The sequence below is a fragment of the Rutilus rutilus genome (assembly GCF_951802725.1).
Source record: "Rutilus rutilus genome assembly, chromosome: 10".
In the NCBI taxonomy this organism is placed as follows: Eukaryota; Metazoa; Chordata; class Actinopteri; order Cypriniformes; family Leuciscidae; genus Rutilus; species Rutilus rutilus.
Window position 1 is genome coordinate 15,203,125 of NC_140215.1, and position 18,106 is coordinate 15,221,230.

The following is an 18,106-nucleotide window of genomic DNA, read 5'->3' on the forward strand; positions in this document are numbered from 1 at the left end:
ACCTTCATGTTTGCATATCAGTTGTACAATGAGACCTTATCTGTACATCGTGTGCAAAAACACAGGTCTAATCCTATTCATCCTCTGGGTGGCATTCAGTTGGAAGAGAAATCAGCGTACTAAAGGTAACGTCCACAAGATAGGCAAGGGAGAGTCATTGTTTCCATTGTACCTTAGGATGAATAATTAATCAGTGTGGTGACAACAGGTGCTGCAAGCAGGTCAGGACTCACCAGGGACTCACTAGCGCACTGGAACACGTAACACACATACTGGGCTGGGCCAGACTCCTCCACATCCCGACAAATAAAGCCAAAGTGATCTGTCTGTTTAACACCCTGTGGGCACAAGAAATGACATCCATGAAATACTAACAGACATACAGGGCTGCAAGTCACAGTGATACACAACATGTAAAAATTCACTTCATAAAACAAATTATTCTACCTCTGAATTCTAAGTGTAAGAAAGTGTGATTACCCATCAACTGAATTTTATATTAATGCACCACCTTGTAGGTATTATTATTGGTAAATACATAGAATTTTTATTTAATGAACATTAGTATCCTTTATAAAATTTCTGTTGCTGTCATTTTATGAAACCAATAAGCACTTAATCAAAATTGAAGTTTTTTGGCTTTTAGTATGAATATAACTGTTTAACTGTTATCTATAAGCTAGAATATAACTGCCTTACTGTTATCTATAAGCTAGTGTTCTCCAAAACAATAAAAAAAATTGCATTTAGAAGATATAAGCCTTTAAAACTTACAGTCTCTCACTTCCGCCAATATGGTTCAATGATTTTGATGATATCATGCTGCACTTGCAGCTTCTCATCAGATTTTCTGTCCAATCAAATGCTTATAAATGCTCATTTAGATTCTCTAGAATCTAAAGCGTCCTGCCCCCTACATTATAAATAGACGCTGAAGCTGGGCTTAAATCAGTCACTTGTTCACACATGTATTATTTTCTACATGATTAACGGATTTACTGAGCTGTCATATAAACAAAACGCTATTGTCTATTTTTAAAAAGGGGAGGAGTTTTTAAATCAACACATTTAATAATGCTGTGCCCTTTAAGGATGAGCATTACAAAAATAAAAATCAATGACACCTAGTATTGTGCCTAAAACACCTCTTAACTACGGTAAAATCACTTAACTCATGACCTTGTCCTTGAGTGACTTATTGCCTTAATATTCAGATCACTGTCGTTATACACATGCAAAACATGCACTTTTATCATAAGACATAGACAACAGTAAGAAATATGGCAGTTTGAAAGGTCTTTTTATGAGAACATCAATTTATGACAAATAAAAATATAAATCTTCTAAATTAGTACAAAACCTCATGTCAGTTGCTTGGTACTTGTTTTGAATAGCACTGACAACATATGGTGACATTAAATATGAGACGTACAAAGAGCTTATCTCTAAAACCAAACAAACCTAATCCTTTCACACACAGACCTGTGAACATGATGAGATTTCCTTAAAATTCTTCTCCAGAACCACAGTTTTGGTTTCAGGGCTGATGAGGTTCACTTCAAACCGTCCAACCTGCACACAAAAATGCCGTTTGATAGCATATTTTGTTTATTGATAAGCAGTAGGAATGAAAACACAAATATCAAGCTAAACGTCTGATAACTGATAACTCGGCTCGCAGTGTTTTCTGAGAGCTGTATTTGCATTTAAAAAATCCTACTTAACAACCAAGGTCATAGTGATTTCTTAACCAAATGACCATAGAGACACCTCCCCCTAAAAACTGTTTAAAGGGAAACGTGTGACTGCATGACCATCATGCATGCTAATTAGCAAGAATGTGCCTTTTACATGCGTAGGCCTGTTTTTAAGCTTAAAGGGATAGTTCACCCAAAAAATTTAGCTCAGAACAAAATATTTTAGTGTTTTTTTGTTCATAAAATGAAAGTCAGTGGGGTCAAAAGTTGTTTAGAACTTTAGATCAACCTTCTATTCACACAATGGAAATAGAATCACCATAGTTGTGGTGTGGACTTCCCACTTCTCATAGAATCAGAACAATTATTAAAACATAGTTATCATCCTTTGTGTTAACGGGTTTTTGGCCTCTAACTCAATCACTGGTGAGTGAAATCTAACAATATATTAGCCAAGGCTATTGACAGACATTATTTATTCACCTAGCATGAAATTTAGTTGCATTATTTGAGTGATTTACTTGCAATGTAGAGGGTTGGTCCATTAACTTTCACTGTATGAACTCATTAATATATTTCTTGTTTCAACTTGAGGGTGAGTAAATGATGAAAGAATTTCCATTTTTTAAATCATCTATAAAGGTTCATGAAATCACAGACTAAAAGTCTGTGTGTAATACCTGGAACAGCATTGTGCGATTCTTGTCAGCATCAGTCGGCTGCACATTATTGGGCGCGCTAGCATGTCTCCTACGTGTTGACCCCTTGCCAGTCTCTCTGGGCTTTTTCTGCAGGCCGCCCGCGAGGCTATTACAGCGCGTACGAATCTCCTGCTGCTCCCCAAATCCCGAGTCCTCCAAAATGCACTCAGGAAGAGCCCCTCGCAAGCTGCCTGTACTGGAGGAGCTGGTCAAGGCCAGTTTCCCATTGGCCAACTCAGACAGGTCTTCCTCAATCGAGCCGGGTTCTGCCTCGGGTTCGTCAACTTCGCAGAGCGAGGAGCTTAGAGGGTCGTCACCCATGATGAACTCTACGGGGGCTTCGGTGGAGCTACGCTGGCCGCTGAGGAGCCGCAGACGCTTGCGTTCAATCTCGTGTTGGCGGAATTTATCAATGCAGTCGTCAATTAGAGTTGAAGGGGCTTTCTTGTGGCTGACAGTCACTTTTCCACAGTAAAGTACTTCAAACTTCTGGGAGTTGTAGAAAGACTCATCACTATCTTGCTTGGGCTTGCTTTCCTCCTTAAGTGCAGCCTTGGATACCTGTCTAATGCTGCTAATAACCTCAGGCACCTGGGGAACAGGGTAAGACATTAGATCAACCATAGAAATAATAAATCAACACACTGAAAGGCAAACAAGGACAAAACTTCAATAAAAAGGCTCAGTGGTTACATTAAACTTTTGCAGTGAGACATGCAGGTATCATAACTAACTATGTTCAGCCCCTGAGGAGCAATTTAGGAGTCAGTAATACAAAAGCCAAGGCAGACTGACGATATCAGAAAAAGAAACGTCTGAGGAACCTGAGTGTACATTAAAGAAGCCAAATGGATATAAATCTACCAGAGAGGCCTTTTCTCTGGGCTCTTCTACTACTATCGATCATTTAGAATGAAACCTGGGGCTAAGACAACAGATCTCTGTTTATATATGCCTGAACATCAGAAGGAATCTTTTGAAACTAGGTGCAAGGGCATAGGTTTAATAATAACATGGGTTGAGACATTCTTTTCCAGCATCTAACACTCATGTTTCAAACAACTGAGAAACTGTAATGTAAAAAATAATTATATATATATATATATGCGACTGGTTTTACAAAATTAAAAAATTTGAAAGATAAATTAAAAGAAGTTTGTTAGAAAGTTCAGTAAGTGCAGTTTTTAGTACATCTTAAGAAAATTGAGAGATTGAGACTAAGAAAGATTTAAGAGCTGTTGGAGGATATTCAAAACTTTAAGATGTTATTTATGAGAAAAAGAAAAAATTATTTTCAGGAATTCAAATTCTTATGTTTTGTCCTGAGTAAAAACATTTAATAAAAAAGTTTAGAACATTCTTAAGAATATTTTGTACACAAAAAAAAAAAAAAAAACATTACTCAAAGTTGAAACCTTGAGATTTTGATTTGCTGTTTCATTAGGCTCTTCACAGAAAAGCACGGGACAATAAAGAAACTGTGATTTAATAGCGGCTTGGGTTTTGAACACAAGCACCATTTGCATAATTCCCTCATGCACAGTCACAAGCCATGAAAAAGCGTTACCCTTGTAACGCTTAATTTCACTTATTACGGGAATTTAATTTTACAAATGAAAATATGACATTAATTATATTCCATAGCTTTATTACATTTAGTCACAGCTGCGATCGAAAGAAACTTGGTATATGGTCATGACTCAAGTCCCTACTGTCCATACTCAAATCTGTATTCATGCTTTTGGGTTTTAAACTGGTATATTAACTGGTTGCAAAAGTCAGATATACCTTAAAGTATGTTACGCCCGTGATCTCTTGTGCCTTTGCTTGGCTTAGAAATGTTCTGGCTTGTCTCTCAGGCTCAAGTGTATAAAAGGTTATGGCAACGTTAAATAAAACTGATTTACATCAGCGAGACACATCTTGTTTGGGAGAATACAAATGAGTCTGGGTGACAGAATTGGGCCTGATGCCAGCAAGACTCAGAGGTGAAACGAAATGAAGCTCCACAGACTTTAAACACACACTAGGCCAGCTCAGACCAGGCGGGAAGAGCATGCTTGGCTGGCCTGGTCTAGATGACAACCATAAGCCTGGTAATGGTATAAGATTCAACTCTGAGCTGGCTCAACATAAACAATAAATCCCTGAAGTAGAGAAAATGATGTTCTAACAACAATCTGAAATGGTTTCAGGCATGGTATAAACGAAGGTTGGAGTTTCCTTAGACACAGCCAGCTCTGAGACACATTAGCATGTTGCACAGTCAGTGCACATAGAGCGTAACGCACTAATGTGAACAAGAATCCTGTCGATATAAACAAATCTTCCAGGAACTAAAGCCCTGTAATGGATACAGAGTGCTTGCTGCATAAAAATACAGTCACGTGGATTACTTGTTCAAGGCAGTAATGGAGAGCAAGTCAAACATAACTGCAGGCTATGCACACTGTTCTATCTCTTGTAGAGCTAACCCATGAAAACTTTCACATTTGAAGCTTGACTTATTGCTTTACCATGTCACTGGCATAACTACACCCCTAATATAAATCATCTTTTTATGGGCTATCAGGTACAACAAACACCTAACCTGCCATATTAGATTTCAGCGCATAACTCAATTTAATATGGCTTTTTGAGAATTGGTGTGCCATTACTTGAAGCAATCAGCCTTATAATTTTTCCATGGTGTGCAAAAACCATTGAAGGAGGGACCTGAGTTATATATAGAACCAGAATATCACAGAGACTTGAGGCTGGGGATGTAACTATCCAGAAAACCTTATAAACCACATTAAAGTCCACTCAGAATGCTTTTGGCAACCACGTAGCAACGCCCTGGCAACCACCCAGAATAATTTAGCAGCAAGTTCTACATGGGTACATTTTCTTTACTTTGCAATTGGTTTTATGCAATTATTGCAGGCACTTCACGAGTGAGTCAGGAGTAAAAAATAAAGACAATAAGACCTCTGTGGTCCACTACACGTCTGTCAGTAAATATAGCTCGGTTTAATGCAAACATTTCATTGAAACCCTAAGGCTAACTGGTGGGAAATCACAGTGCAGCTGAGAGAAAAGGTTCCTTGAGATCAGGAGGAAAAGCAAACAATCCTTCAAGCAATCGTCTGCTGGAACGGGCTGCCTGTGTAAGCAGCACAAAGGGTGTGGCTGCTTGTTTTTAACTGACAAATGGCTTATTTCCTAGGAACGCTCACAGATTTCCAAAAATAATCCTAGTACTACCTAGTTTAAGCAGCCTGAATAATCTGCAAAAAGCAGACTTTTACATCTGATAGTGAAAAGGCAATGCACACTAATGCTGTTTCGAGGTCACATACCCAACGCACAAGAAAAAGCGCAACAAAAACATTCACCTACAGTAAACTTCTATGACCTCACCAGGCATCAGTGACAGTGTTTAAAACCCTTAAATGGTCTGAATTATTCAGTTGCAAGATGATGCTAGACCCTCTTTAGTTTAATAAATTATTTGCACTGAAACAAACATGTAAGGATGAAAATAGGAGGGTATGAATTACAAAAGCTGTAAAATAAAAATAAAATAAAAAAACAGTTTCTTATACTTTAAGTGTTCAAATAGAATGTGATTCAAATAGAAAAATGATTGCCATTGCATCAGATGACTATCACACTTTTTTGACATTTTTATCACAACTAAGTTCACTTTCCTTTGTTTATTTGCCTTTTCATCAACTGGTGTCAAGGGCATTTAGTGAATATATGATCAGTTCTCAAGTTAACTAACAAGAGTAACCACGCTTGTAGTGCATCACATTAACTATGAGCATGTTTGTTTTACAACCAGAAAGTGTCCAACAACATACACTGTCGTCATTTTGAACAGAATATATATTCTTTTATCATTCAAAACACAATGCTTTGGTGAATCATTTTGATGTTTATAAATATATGCCACTTGCTGTAACCAAATGCAATGACGTTCATACATTTGTAGGTGCTTTACATACATGTATGACACAGGCTTGATACCAGATGAGGAATATAAACCTCTTTGATTTATGCATCAAAGCTGTGGGATGAAAAATAGTTTAAACACAAAGAAACTGTGATGAGAAATTCCTGCTTTTCATTCAAATTTACAAAATACAAAGACTGATTAGTGCACATGACCTCCTAAATCTCTCAAGATTTAAAGAATGTGCTGCCATGACCTCATGTTTAAAAATGCTTTAGAATGCCGTTTAAACACTAAGATATAAAATGCAAACAGCACTGGAGACTTCACAGAAAATTAACCCACATAAAACTACAGTGAAAACTGAGAAAAGAGCACTGAAAGATGATGAATCTGAACATATATAAAAAAAATCTGTATTCATTTTTAGTATATCATTAAAATCTAAAGTACACAAATTAACCTTGACAGCCCTAAAAATATACTGCACAAAATCCTTTTATTTCTTTAAAAAAAAATTGCAAACCCCCAAGTCTGAAAATTCCTTACTTAAAATCCACATTAAAATATTGATTATTCATAGGTATAACTTTGCTTTCTCTACAGTACCAAAACACAATGCACTAGAGCAGGACACCCATGTCACTGGTCACTTCTTGTACAGGACGGAGATTGGCATGACATGAGTCATGGGTACCAGGAAGACCGACCAACTACAAGGTATTCAGAGCAGCTGGGTAAAACAGGACACTGTCCAATATTCCCAAAACTCTAACTTGGAGGTCTAAGTGGGTTATTATATCCTGTGCAACATTGCTTTTGCTTCATACTTTGATAACCGCTCCAAACCTCAAAACAAATAGCCTAGTCTTAAACTGCATAAACAATAAAAAAAATGCATCAGAAGGACCCCAGGCATTTTTTCTTGCCCACAGCATAAACACACTGCAGCTTAATCACAGATAAAGCTTTCCTTTCATTTCTATCAGTATAATGAGGCCAGGCATCTGAGTGCACATAGTATATCATTATGAAAAGAAGCATAACCTTACTTTGTTGCCCTTACACTGGGTGGGCTATTCTATGCTGAAGGTGGAGTTATAAATAAGGGACCAGTGGGTTCCCCCACAGCCTTAAAAGTTGAACTATGTCACTCCACAGGCAACTGGAAAGGATTGATCGGGCTGCATTCAGACTAGGAGATATTTATATGCCGAAATGCCAGCTGAGTCAGTCTATAGTGAACGGTAGCACTTCGAAATGAGCCAGCAGCCATCTTAAGATGTGAGCAAAGACACATTCCTCATGGACTATCTAGCACGTGTTGATATCCAGCTACGTGTTGCTATTTTATTGCATAACACAATGACGGTGATGTATGCATGTTGCCTCTGGAGATCAACATGCACACACAAGAGGACCGACACCAGGAAGAGAAACTTTCCCTTCCTCACATTCACTTCTGTGTACTTTTACCTTTGAGAATATATACAACAATAGTATAAATAGGATACATAATGTGGCACGTGCAAAGAAAAATATTTTATTTTCAAATGAAATCCACAGAGAAACAAAGAGATATACTATAGCAAATCACTGACACACATATGTGCAAATTCATGTTTCATCAAAAACAACAAAGCACATTGAACAGGCTTCTCAAATATAGCTCAGCAGCAGAATAACATTAGGGTTACATTACAACTAATTCCAAATCAATACAATGGAACTGAGCACTCAGATGTAACTGCAGTGCATCATGGTTATTATTGTTGTTTCAAGGCATCATGACAGAGAGCAGAGGAGCTGGTGGGTGTATTTCAATATTCTAAGTGTGTATTGTCTAGCTGATCTGATTAATCCTTCCTCCTCGTGAGCCAGGAGAGATCTGACCCGCCTTTACATGATGCTCTGTATGTCTAATTCCTCTGGTGCAACGATGCCCTACATACTGGCATTTATCCAACTGACAAAGACCTGTCAATCATACAGGAGACTAAATGTCAGGGTGCATTGTCCCTGGCATTGTAAAAGTTTAGCATGACTCATTATTTCTGTTGAAAAAAAAAATATATATATATATACAGTGCTGGTCAGAATTATGTGCACCCTTGGTAAATATGTAAAAAAAAATACATCTGCATTATTTATCCTTTTGATATTTTATTTTATTTTAAATGCAAAAATCTAACCTTTTATTGAATTAAAAGAATTGAAAGTGTGGGGGGGGAAATCACATTATGAAATAAATGTTTTCCTCCAAAACACATTGGGAACATTTATTTGCCCTATGGTCAGATGAAGCAAAAACTTAATATGGGTTTGGTGCACACAAGGATAAAAAAGTACCCCATGTGTAAAATGAAATACTCTGCTGTATCTTTAATGCTGTGGGCCTAATTTTCTGCCAGAGGTCCTGGACATCTTGTTCAGATACATGGCATCATGGATTCGATCAAATACCAACAGATAAAAAAAATCTAAACTGGCAAAAACATTAACAGACAAAATCTGATAATGGGCCATGTTTGGATCTTCCATCAGGACAGTGATCCAAAAACAAACATCAAAATCAAAACAAAAATTGGTCACTGAGCACAAAACCAAGCATCTGCAATGGCCATCCCAGTCCCTGACCTGAAGTGGGCTGAACTGAAGAGAAGAAGCGCCAACATGGACCTGGGAATGTGAAGGATCTGGAGAGATTCTGTATGGAGGAATGGTCTCTGATCTCTAAGTCAAGTCAAGTCAAGTATTTTTGTATAGCGCTTTTCACAATACAGATTGTATCAAAGCAGCTTCACAGTATTAAATTAAAATAATACAACAAGGTTTGTTTCTAGTGGAATTTATTGATTGATAAAATTAAATATCCCCAAAATATCCCCAACTGAGCAAGCCAAAGGCAACAGTGGCAAGGAACCGAAAAAACTCCATCAAGTGACCTAATGGTGACCTAAAACTCCATCAGGTGACCTAATGGAGAAAAAAAAACAAAAAAACTTGGGAGAACCCAGGCTCTAGTCAGGTGTTCTCCAAACTCTTCAGGCATTAGAGGAGAAGACTCAGAGCTGTTATCTTGGAAAAAGGAGGTTGCAAAAAAATTTTTATAAAAAGGGTAAACAAATCATTGTTCCCAACGTGTTTTGGAAAAAAACTTTTATTTCATAATGTGATCCTCCCTTGCATTGCACACACTACAAGATCACGTAGCGATAATATCAAGCAGTTTTGAAAATATAGCATCATCCATGACTGCTCGAGACAGGTTCGGATCATGTCGCTGACCTGGTCATAGTTAACGAGTGGAAATCTGTCTGCGACAGGATGGATAGATAGATAGATAGATAGATAGATAGATAGATAGATAGATAGATAGATAGATAGATAGATAGATAGATAGATAGATAGATAGATAGATAGATACTTTTTTTGCATTTAAATAAAAAAAAAGTGTTAATTTCAGGAATTTTTTTTTAAATAATGGTCAGATGATGCCATTTATTCATATAGACCAGAAAGAACCGATAACCAGATACCTCTAATTCAATCCCCAAAAAGGTTTGATTGAATATTTGTAAAAAATAAAAAATAAAAATAACAAAATGAGGTCATTTAACAATAGACTCGATATTTAAGAAAATATAACCATTTAAATTAAAAAGCTGTTAGGCGAATATCGGTAAAATAAATAAATAAAGTAAAAATTATGGTGAAATCATGCTATTTATTCATATACCAAAAAGAACTGATAACCAGTCTACCTCTAATCCAATCCCCTGAAAGGGTTAATTGAATATCTGTAAAAGATAATTAACAAAATTAGGTAATTTAACAATAGACCAGATATTTAAGAATATATAACAATTTAAGTTGAAAAGGTGTATTTGTCAAATAAATAAATAAAAATAAAATAAAATAAAAATGATGGTCAATTGATGCCATTTATTCATATTCCAAAAAGAACCGATAACCAGTCTAACCTCTAATCCAATCAATCTAATACAGTAAAAAAAAAAAAAAAGACCTGATATTTAAAAATATAACACCATTTAAGATGAAAAGGTGTTAATATCTGTAAAATGAATAAATAAAAATTATGATCAAATGATGCCATTTATTCATAATTATAGCCTAACAAAACGAACAGATAACCATTCTACCTCTAATCCAATCCCCTGAAAGAGTTAACTGAATATCGGTAGCCTATAAAAAAATAAACAAAATAACAATAGACCCGATATTTAAGAATATATAACCATTTCAGTTAATATAGGAATAAAAAAAATAAAATAATGGTGAAATTATGCTTTTTATTCCTATAGCCTATAAAGAACCGATAACCAGCCTACCTCTAATCCGAACCCCAGAAAGTGTTGATTCATATAAGCACTGTGCCCTTGAGCGACACTTTAAAAAAACAAAACAATTAACAGCTAAATCGGTGGCCAAACATACCTGATTTGGATCGCATGCTTTGAACACATGGCATGCCATCTCAGACTCTGGGTTCTCTGGTTGACTTCTGATAAGGTAGGCAAAATAAGACAGGTCATGACTATTGTGGATAAACCTGGATATAAACTGTGCTTTGTGTTCGAATATGAACACGGACGGGCTGCTGCTGTTTGCGGGCACGCAGCGGATCAGAGAGGGCGAGAGATTCAGCTGAACTTCTCTGGCCTGTGCGGGACCGGACTCGTTCTTCTCACTTTTCCTCCGGATCTCCGCCACCAGCCACGGGAGCATGGGCAGCGTGGTTCGCCTGTCCAGAGACGACCAGCCCATGTAACACAGCGCAAACCTCTTGTCTGCCTTTTGATTACTGTCATTATTATTATTCCCTTTGCCATCCTGTCCCTCCATCTCTCCAAGGGCTCCGGGACAAAGACTTTAGTTGCTTCGTGCAACAACTCTGTGCCTTTAAACCACTAAATGCCCAAATAAATACATGCACCGGTCAGTAGGCTATTATGTGAAAGCAGCTGGAAACATCTCCTGGCGCGTTAATGGTATCACTCACGCTTTAGGCAAAAGTGCGTGAGGATCGTGTGTCCTGAAGAGCTTAAGCTACAATAATACTGGCTTTTAAGATGCACCGATGCTTTTATTCCAAGGTCATATCAATGTTTAAAAATAAAAACCTCCACTCGAAGCGAAAACAATCCATATATAAAGTTAAACGATCTGCCTCAGTGTATCAATACACAACTGCTAGAAGGACTGCGCGTCTTATTCCTGCAGATTTCTCGAGTCCCGACGCCTCAGATTGTGGACGTCGCCGCGGACAAACGCCGCATGTGTGAAGTTGCAGATCAGCCGGAGTCCTTTAAAGTCGCTGCACATCACTTTTTAGTCGTTATTGTGTCATTTAACGGCGTTGGAGAACAGAGAGTGCTGTTGTTCCAGGAGGAGTGGCCGCAGCAGCCATATGAGAGGCGTTCACTTGAACACGCGCGCGTGTGTGTGTGGATCTCTGGCTCCCCTGCGTCTTCAGGAAACACACGGCACTGGCCTGACTGAGGAAAGCAAGTGAACTTTATTCATGTTTAGGGAGTCAGGATATCTAAATAGTTTAACGCTTTAGAGATAGTTGTCAAACGTATTAGCCTACTCCATCTTAATATTTTATATTTTTGAAAGTCAACTTCTTTATAGGCTACACACACCTATATGGGCTGACATTTTGTGACAACGTGCCCCAATTGTGAATGTTGATATACAACTATTTGTCCTAATGACACAGTTCAACATTTTGTTTATAATGCCAGTGTGGTTATTGTGTGCACTTGTTTATAAAACACTTAAATGTTTATATTAAAATTTTAATATTGAGAACACACAAAAACTACTTTTTCTACTTTTCAAATTGTATTTCATAAACCAACATACAATACACAATACAATACAATATTTATTTATAAAGCACATTTAAAAACAACCAAGGCTGACCAAAGTGCTGTACAGAACAGAAAAAAAAGAAAGAAAAAAATTCAATAAAAATAAAACAACCAATAAAGTAACACAAAACAATAAATAAGCAATAATCATATCTGAATCAAGGAGTATTAAAGCCAAAGAAAATAAATAAGTCTTTAAAGAAGATTTGAAGGTGGAAACAGAGGGAGCTAATCTAATGTAGAGAGGTAGACTGTTCCAAAGTTTTGGGCCTGCAGTCGCAAAAGCGCGATCGCCTCGTTTTTTAAGTCTGGATCTAGGCACAATGAGTAGACAGTGATCACTGGATCTCAGGGTTCTAGAAGGAGTGTACGGACAAAGTAGATCGGTCAGGTGTTGAGGGGCCAATTTGTTCAGGGCTTTATAAACAAATAATACAATTTTAAAATCAATTCTAAATTTGACAGCTATAGCCAGTGCAGTTTGGATAAAATCGACTCATACTTGCGAGTCTAGCAGCTGCGTATTGCATTAGCTGTAGACGGGAGAGGGAAGACTGAGAGACACCAAAATAAAGTGTATTACAATAGTCTAGTCGAGATGTTACGAAAGCATGAATCACTGTTTGGAAATGACTCTGAGTTAAAAAAGGTTTCACTTTAGAGAGTTGGCAAAGGTGAAAAAAGCATGATTTTACAACAGTACTGATCTGTTTCTCAAATTTTAGGTTGTGATCAAACAGAAAACCCAGATTTCTAGCGCATTGAGTTTCATATGGGGCAAGAGAACCACGGTCAACATCAATCACACAGTTTTCCTTGGGCCCAAATAGAATTATTTCAGTTTTATTTTCGTTTAAATTTAGAAACAGGCCAACAGGAGTTGTAAACCATTTTTATTGTTATGTTTTAAAGGAAAATAGATCTGAGTATCATCAGCATATAGATGAAAGGATACTCTGTATTTATTAAAAATGGAAGCCAGAGGTAGCATATACAGGGTAAACAATACCGGCCCGAGGATTGATCCCTGTGGGACTCCACAGTTTAGAGTTACACTAGAGGAGGACTGATGACCAATACGAACACTAAAACATCTGTTGGTCAGATGAGAACGGAACCACTGTAAGACTACGGCTCGAAAGCCCACAGATATCTCCAGACGTCTCAACAGGACCTCATGGTCGACTAAATCAAATGCAGCACTCAAATCTAATAAAACTAAAGCCATTGATTTCCCAGAAAAATCTCATTTTCACATCTCAGATACATTGTATTGAATGGAACTGTATGGTCATTTTACCCACATATTGCATAAAATAAAATGAATTTGAAATTAATTCATTCCATTATATATCTTTCATAACATAGTTGAGAATCATCTTTATACAAATTTTGGTTCAAAGAAAATCCTGAAACCCAAAAATGTTAAGTGAATGAAAAAGAAATCCTATTGTTTTTGCCTATACATGTAATTTCATGTCATTTTTATTTTTGAGTACTGGTGTCCACTAAAGAGGACATAGCATAACCTATGAACAAAATATCAATTTTTCAAAAAAAAACAAACAAAAAAAAAACATTTGTTTCTTATGCTCTAAATAATGTGATGACATAAAAAAAAATACTCCATTAAAAAAAAAAAATCTGGGCCAATGACCATTACCAGTTGAGTCAGGAGATTTCACTGTGGATAAAGCATTCTTCACATTTCTAGTAAATACAGGGTGAGGCTCAGGGTGTGTTTAAGGTGAGCGTACTTGTAAAATGCAATGTGAATCAATGGTATCCTATGCAAGGGAAGTTTCATTCGAGCAATATTTGTTAATAGTATTAAATAATGATTTTGCCAGTATAGTGAACTGGATACACATTACATAGGCTACTGACAGTTTGAAACATTGAACTGCACTTTTGCAAAAAAATTATTCAATATACTCAAGAGCGCCCTCTGCTGTCTCTAGAAGCTCTCATGTTTTTTTTATGATAAAGGTTACTGTGGTAATATTTCGGAATCAAATACTAACATACATACTTGCATACTATGTAGTATACAGAGTAAACTGTCTACCCTTCATTTCAAACAGCGGCTGAATTCGAAATAGTATGTTTCCAAAAAAAAAAAATTCTATTTCTGCCATTTCTTTAGTAGTATACAATAGGAATAGTAGAATACTGTAGAAATCACAAAAGTAGTATACTAATATGCTATTCAGAAGTATACAATCTGGATTCTGCCATCATCCACTCTTAGTAAAAAAAAAAAGCAAAGAAAAATAAGGGCATTAAACAGAAGTCGTGAAAGTATTTTCTTCCCTATTGTGACGTATTTCCTAGTGAAAAAGCTTCTCGAACAAGAACAAACGTAGGACAGGACTTGATTTTGTCCATCGGGAATTGATTGGATCATTGTGGTTTGCTATTGCTGAAATCTCATGTGAGTGACAGGTAGGTTGTCTCTCCTTTGCGTCATTTCTTGTCTAACACAGTGACAGATGATGAGACATCGAATTAAGTTCAAGGCCAACTGAGGACCTGCATAATAATTTTCATTTATGTTTCATAAAATTATTAGCTGATGAATAAAATACATTGAAAACACATTTTTAAAAAGTTCTCTCATGTTACTATTGCTGCCATCGAGTGCTGACCAAGTGCCCAGCATAAAGGCTTCCAGATGAATATGAGAGACCATCAGAGACCAACTGTATCAGTTTTTAAATCTCTTTTAAATGATTTTGTTTATTTGACTTCTTTGTTTTCAAATCTGTACACATAGTTTATAAGTTGTTCTCTCTTCGATCCTTAGTTATTTGTGCTTGTACAGCACTTTGGTCAGTTATGTGGCTGTTTTAAATGTGCTTTATAAATAAAAGAACTGAACTGAACTGTAGCCCATCATCACATATAGCCTGTAATATAGTCTGTAAAAGTCACCATCTCAAGGCACAGGTTTCAGGCCGTCAGAAAGTATTTGCACCCCTTTAATTATTTCTCTCTCTGCTGTGTTGCAAGGTCACATTCAAACATATTTAATCTGGAATCTTTCAGCCAAGACAAAACAGCAGATCAGTTCCACTGTCAAGAAGATAATGAAGCTGCCAAAATTAGATTTTTGGAAAAAATTATAAATAAGTCTATTCAAAATAACAGGTTATCCTAATGATTTTTTGCCTAAACCGAATTCAACACCATCCTTACTATTAAGCATTGTACAGGATTGTGATTGTGATGTTAAGAAGGTGCAATACATTAAAAAAAATATATATAAACCAAAGACAAAATAGTGGTTCAGTGAATCAGTTTATTGAAAAATATTAGGAGAAATTCATGTTCTCGAACATCAACTCATAAGCGTTATTTGTTATTTGAAAGGGGGAAAACAAGTAATTAATATTTTTAAAGGCACTTTAGACAATTATGAAGATCAATATTAATAACAAATGGAAATTGTTACTATTAAGCATTGTACAGGATTGTGATTGTGATGTTAAGATGGTGCAATACATTAAAAAAAAAATATATAAACCAAAGACAAAATAGTGGTTCAGTGAATCAGTTTATTGAAAAATATTAGGAGAAATTCATGTTCTCGAACATCAACTCATAAGCGTTATATGTTATTTGAAAGGGGGAAAACAAGTAATTAATGTTTTTAAAGGCACTTTAGACAATTATGAAGATCAATATTAATAACATATGAAAATTGATGTTGATCTATGGGGGATCTAACACTATAGGACATGTGTTTGGATGTCTGTATTCAGTGCTGACAGTATTAAAGGAATAAAAAGAAGAAGAAAAAACAGTGCAAAATTATTAACTGTTAAATACTTAAACGTAAATATTTAGTCAAAGACAGAATGGTTCAGAATCACTGCAGCAAAAATCACATGCAGAAGAATATTAAACAGTCTCTAAAACGGAGGCCATTTCCTTGAACTGCCTGTGGAAGTTCTGAGGGACAAAAAATATATGTAATTATGAATTGCAGAAGTTTAGACACTTCAGGTGGTTTAAAATGAAATTAGGAAAATGCATAATTCCATACCTGGAACTGCTGTACTGTCATCTCAAAGGATTTATATGATACCTCCCCTGACGTGTCCGCAATTTTCAATAGAACCGAGATGAACGAAGAGTTGAGGGATCGGCAGGTATCTGAGCTTACTGCCATTCCAAGCTTCCACTGGATATCTACAAGCTAAGAGTGAAGAAGCTTTGATATCAACAACCTGAGAGAGAATAGCGGCTGACCAATAGCGACACTGAAAACAAGAATCATGTGACACACCTGTCCAATACTAGCCATTGTCAGGACCTCCTGCTGTGCATGTAGAAGAGCACCATGCTCAGTCCAAAGCTGGTGCACCAACTGTAGCTTTGCTTTGGACCAGTTACTGCTGCATTCAGTCAATTTACTGACCAAGGCATCTGCACTGAGATTGCTCTTTGCAGCTAACCTGGTTTAATAAATATTTATCATAAATTTAATCGCAGCCGACACCAATCAAACAGGCAAAATCAACATGCTCCAGAAATGTGTATACACACAGGGTTTGAAATAAGCCCATTTTACTTCAGAAACATTTACATCAATGCCATTCTGTCCTTTGGAAGATAATACTGTACCTAAAATAGTGTGACATCAGTCTTATAATATCTTGAACAGCTTTCTGATCCAGGTTTATCCCGGCTCTTTGAAATTTCTGAGTTAGGGAAATAAAAGCATTTCAAAGACATAAAAAGCAAGTACATGCAGGACCTCCTCAGTTTACAATATAATTACATCCCTGTCAATTGTGTGAGCTTACATCACAGTTTTCAATCAAATCTACTGCTCTGCTCTGATCCTGAAGATGAATAAGGATCACCTGGAGCTGGAAAATTAAAAGACTAGTGTCAGATCAGCAGTCTGAATTAACATTCAATACCACATCCAGTAAATAACTTGATGATAATATGTAAATATGAACTGTGAAGTGTAGCACTTTTTTTTTTCTTCCCATTGTACATGACCACACAACGTAACAAATCTTACCGTTTCTGCAAACAAGTCTGTGGGGAGCGCTTCAATTGTTTTGACCACATCATCCACACCTGCAATAGAACATGCAAAATGTCACGGATAATCAGAATCAAATCATTTATTAATCCTAGGTTATATCAATTAATGGCTGTGTGTGTGTTTATACTTGTGACATTCTGTTCAGTGTAAAGTAAAAACGGCACCCAATGAAATGGCAGACAGTATGAGTTATGTCAAAATATATATTGATGCCAATTGTTATTTACATTTACATTTATTCATTTAGCAGACGCTTTTATCCAAAGCGACTTACAAATGAGAACAACAGGAGCAGTTAAACTTACAGTAGGACAACAATTAAATATGCAAGTGCTATGACCCTTCTCAGTTTAATATAACGCAGTACATGTATATATATATATTATTATTTTTTTAAATAAATAGAATAGAAGAGAAAGTGTTAGTAGTATATTATATTCATATATAAAGTTAATTTTGTCATGTGCAGTTTAATTAGAGCACAGAACGTGAACGAACACAAATTGCTGCTCTTTAAATTTGCAAGAAAATAGTAATACATTCTACTCACCAGTTGACAGCTCCAGTCCAAACATCTTTGTCAACTATCGGACTATTAATCATAAGACAACTGCATTCAACAATATGTTAAACAGCCGAGTTTCGTGGTATTTTGTCAAAGCATAGATCAATTATTTTACTGTTTACTTCTGTAAAAAGGAGAGTTCCAGTCCGGAAGTGATGGATTCCATTGAAAATGTCTTTCAAAATAACAGTACGACTGTTGGATATTAGACTACTTATCAATGGAAAGAAAATAAAAA

General features: G+C 36.3%; 2 protein-coding genes across 8 annotated transcripts in view; both read right to left on the bottom strand.

The window, feature by feature from the left end:
* Positions 1–12,174, bottom strand: part of tbc1d4 (TBC1 domain family, member 4) — a 33,254-nt gene extending 21,080 nt beyond the window's left edge. For all 7 annotated transcript variants that reach the window (XM_084421194.1, XM_084421191.1, XM_084421189.1 and 4 more), the window contains exons 1-4: positions 10,797–12,174; positions 2,378–2,989; positions 1,483–1,572; positions 234–338 (exon numbers count right to left, since the gene is read on the bottom strand). In XM_084421194.1, coding sequence (XP_084277320.1) covers positions 234–338; positions 1,483–1,572; positions 2,378–2,989; positions 10,797–11,204 — 1,215 coding nt within the window. In that variant the 5' untranslated portion in view covers positions 11,205–12,174. The remainder of the gene's footprint in view (positions 1–233; positions 339–1,482; positions 1,573–2,377; positions 2,990–10,796) is intronic.
* Positions 12,175–15,777: 3,603 nt separating this feature from the next.
* commd6 (COMM domain containing 6) lies at positions 15,778–18,059 on the bottom strand. The gene is made up of 7 exons (XM_084420622.1): positions 17,854–18,059; positions 17,277–17,335; positions 17,050–17,115; positions 16,868–16,944; positions 16,530–16,698; positions 16,287–16,439; positions 15,778–16,192 (listed from the first exon to the last, which is right to left on the bottom strand). Exons 1-7 carry the CDS (start codon positions 17,876–17,878, stop codon positions 16,142–16,144), a joined length of 600 nt encoding a protein of 199 aa, XP_084276748.1. The 5' UTR covers positions 17,879–18,059; the 3' UTR covers positions 15,778–16,141.
* Between the last annotated feature and the right edge of the window lie 47 nt (positions 18,060–18,106).

Excerpts from the sequence above, each read along its gene's own strand:
- commd6 (XM_084420622.1), bottom strand. The coding sequence starts at position 17,878 with ATGTTTGGACTGGAGCTGTCAACTG. Across the intron at positions 17,336-17,853 it reads TGGACTGGAGCTGTCAACTG|GTGTGGATGATGTGGTCAAA; the intron begins GTGAGTAGAATG and ends GTTCTATTGCAG. Across the intron at positions 17,116-17,276 it reads CAGACTTGTTTGCAGAAACG|CTCCAGGTGATCCTTATTCA; the intron begins GTAAGATTTGTT and ends TTAATTTTCCAG.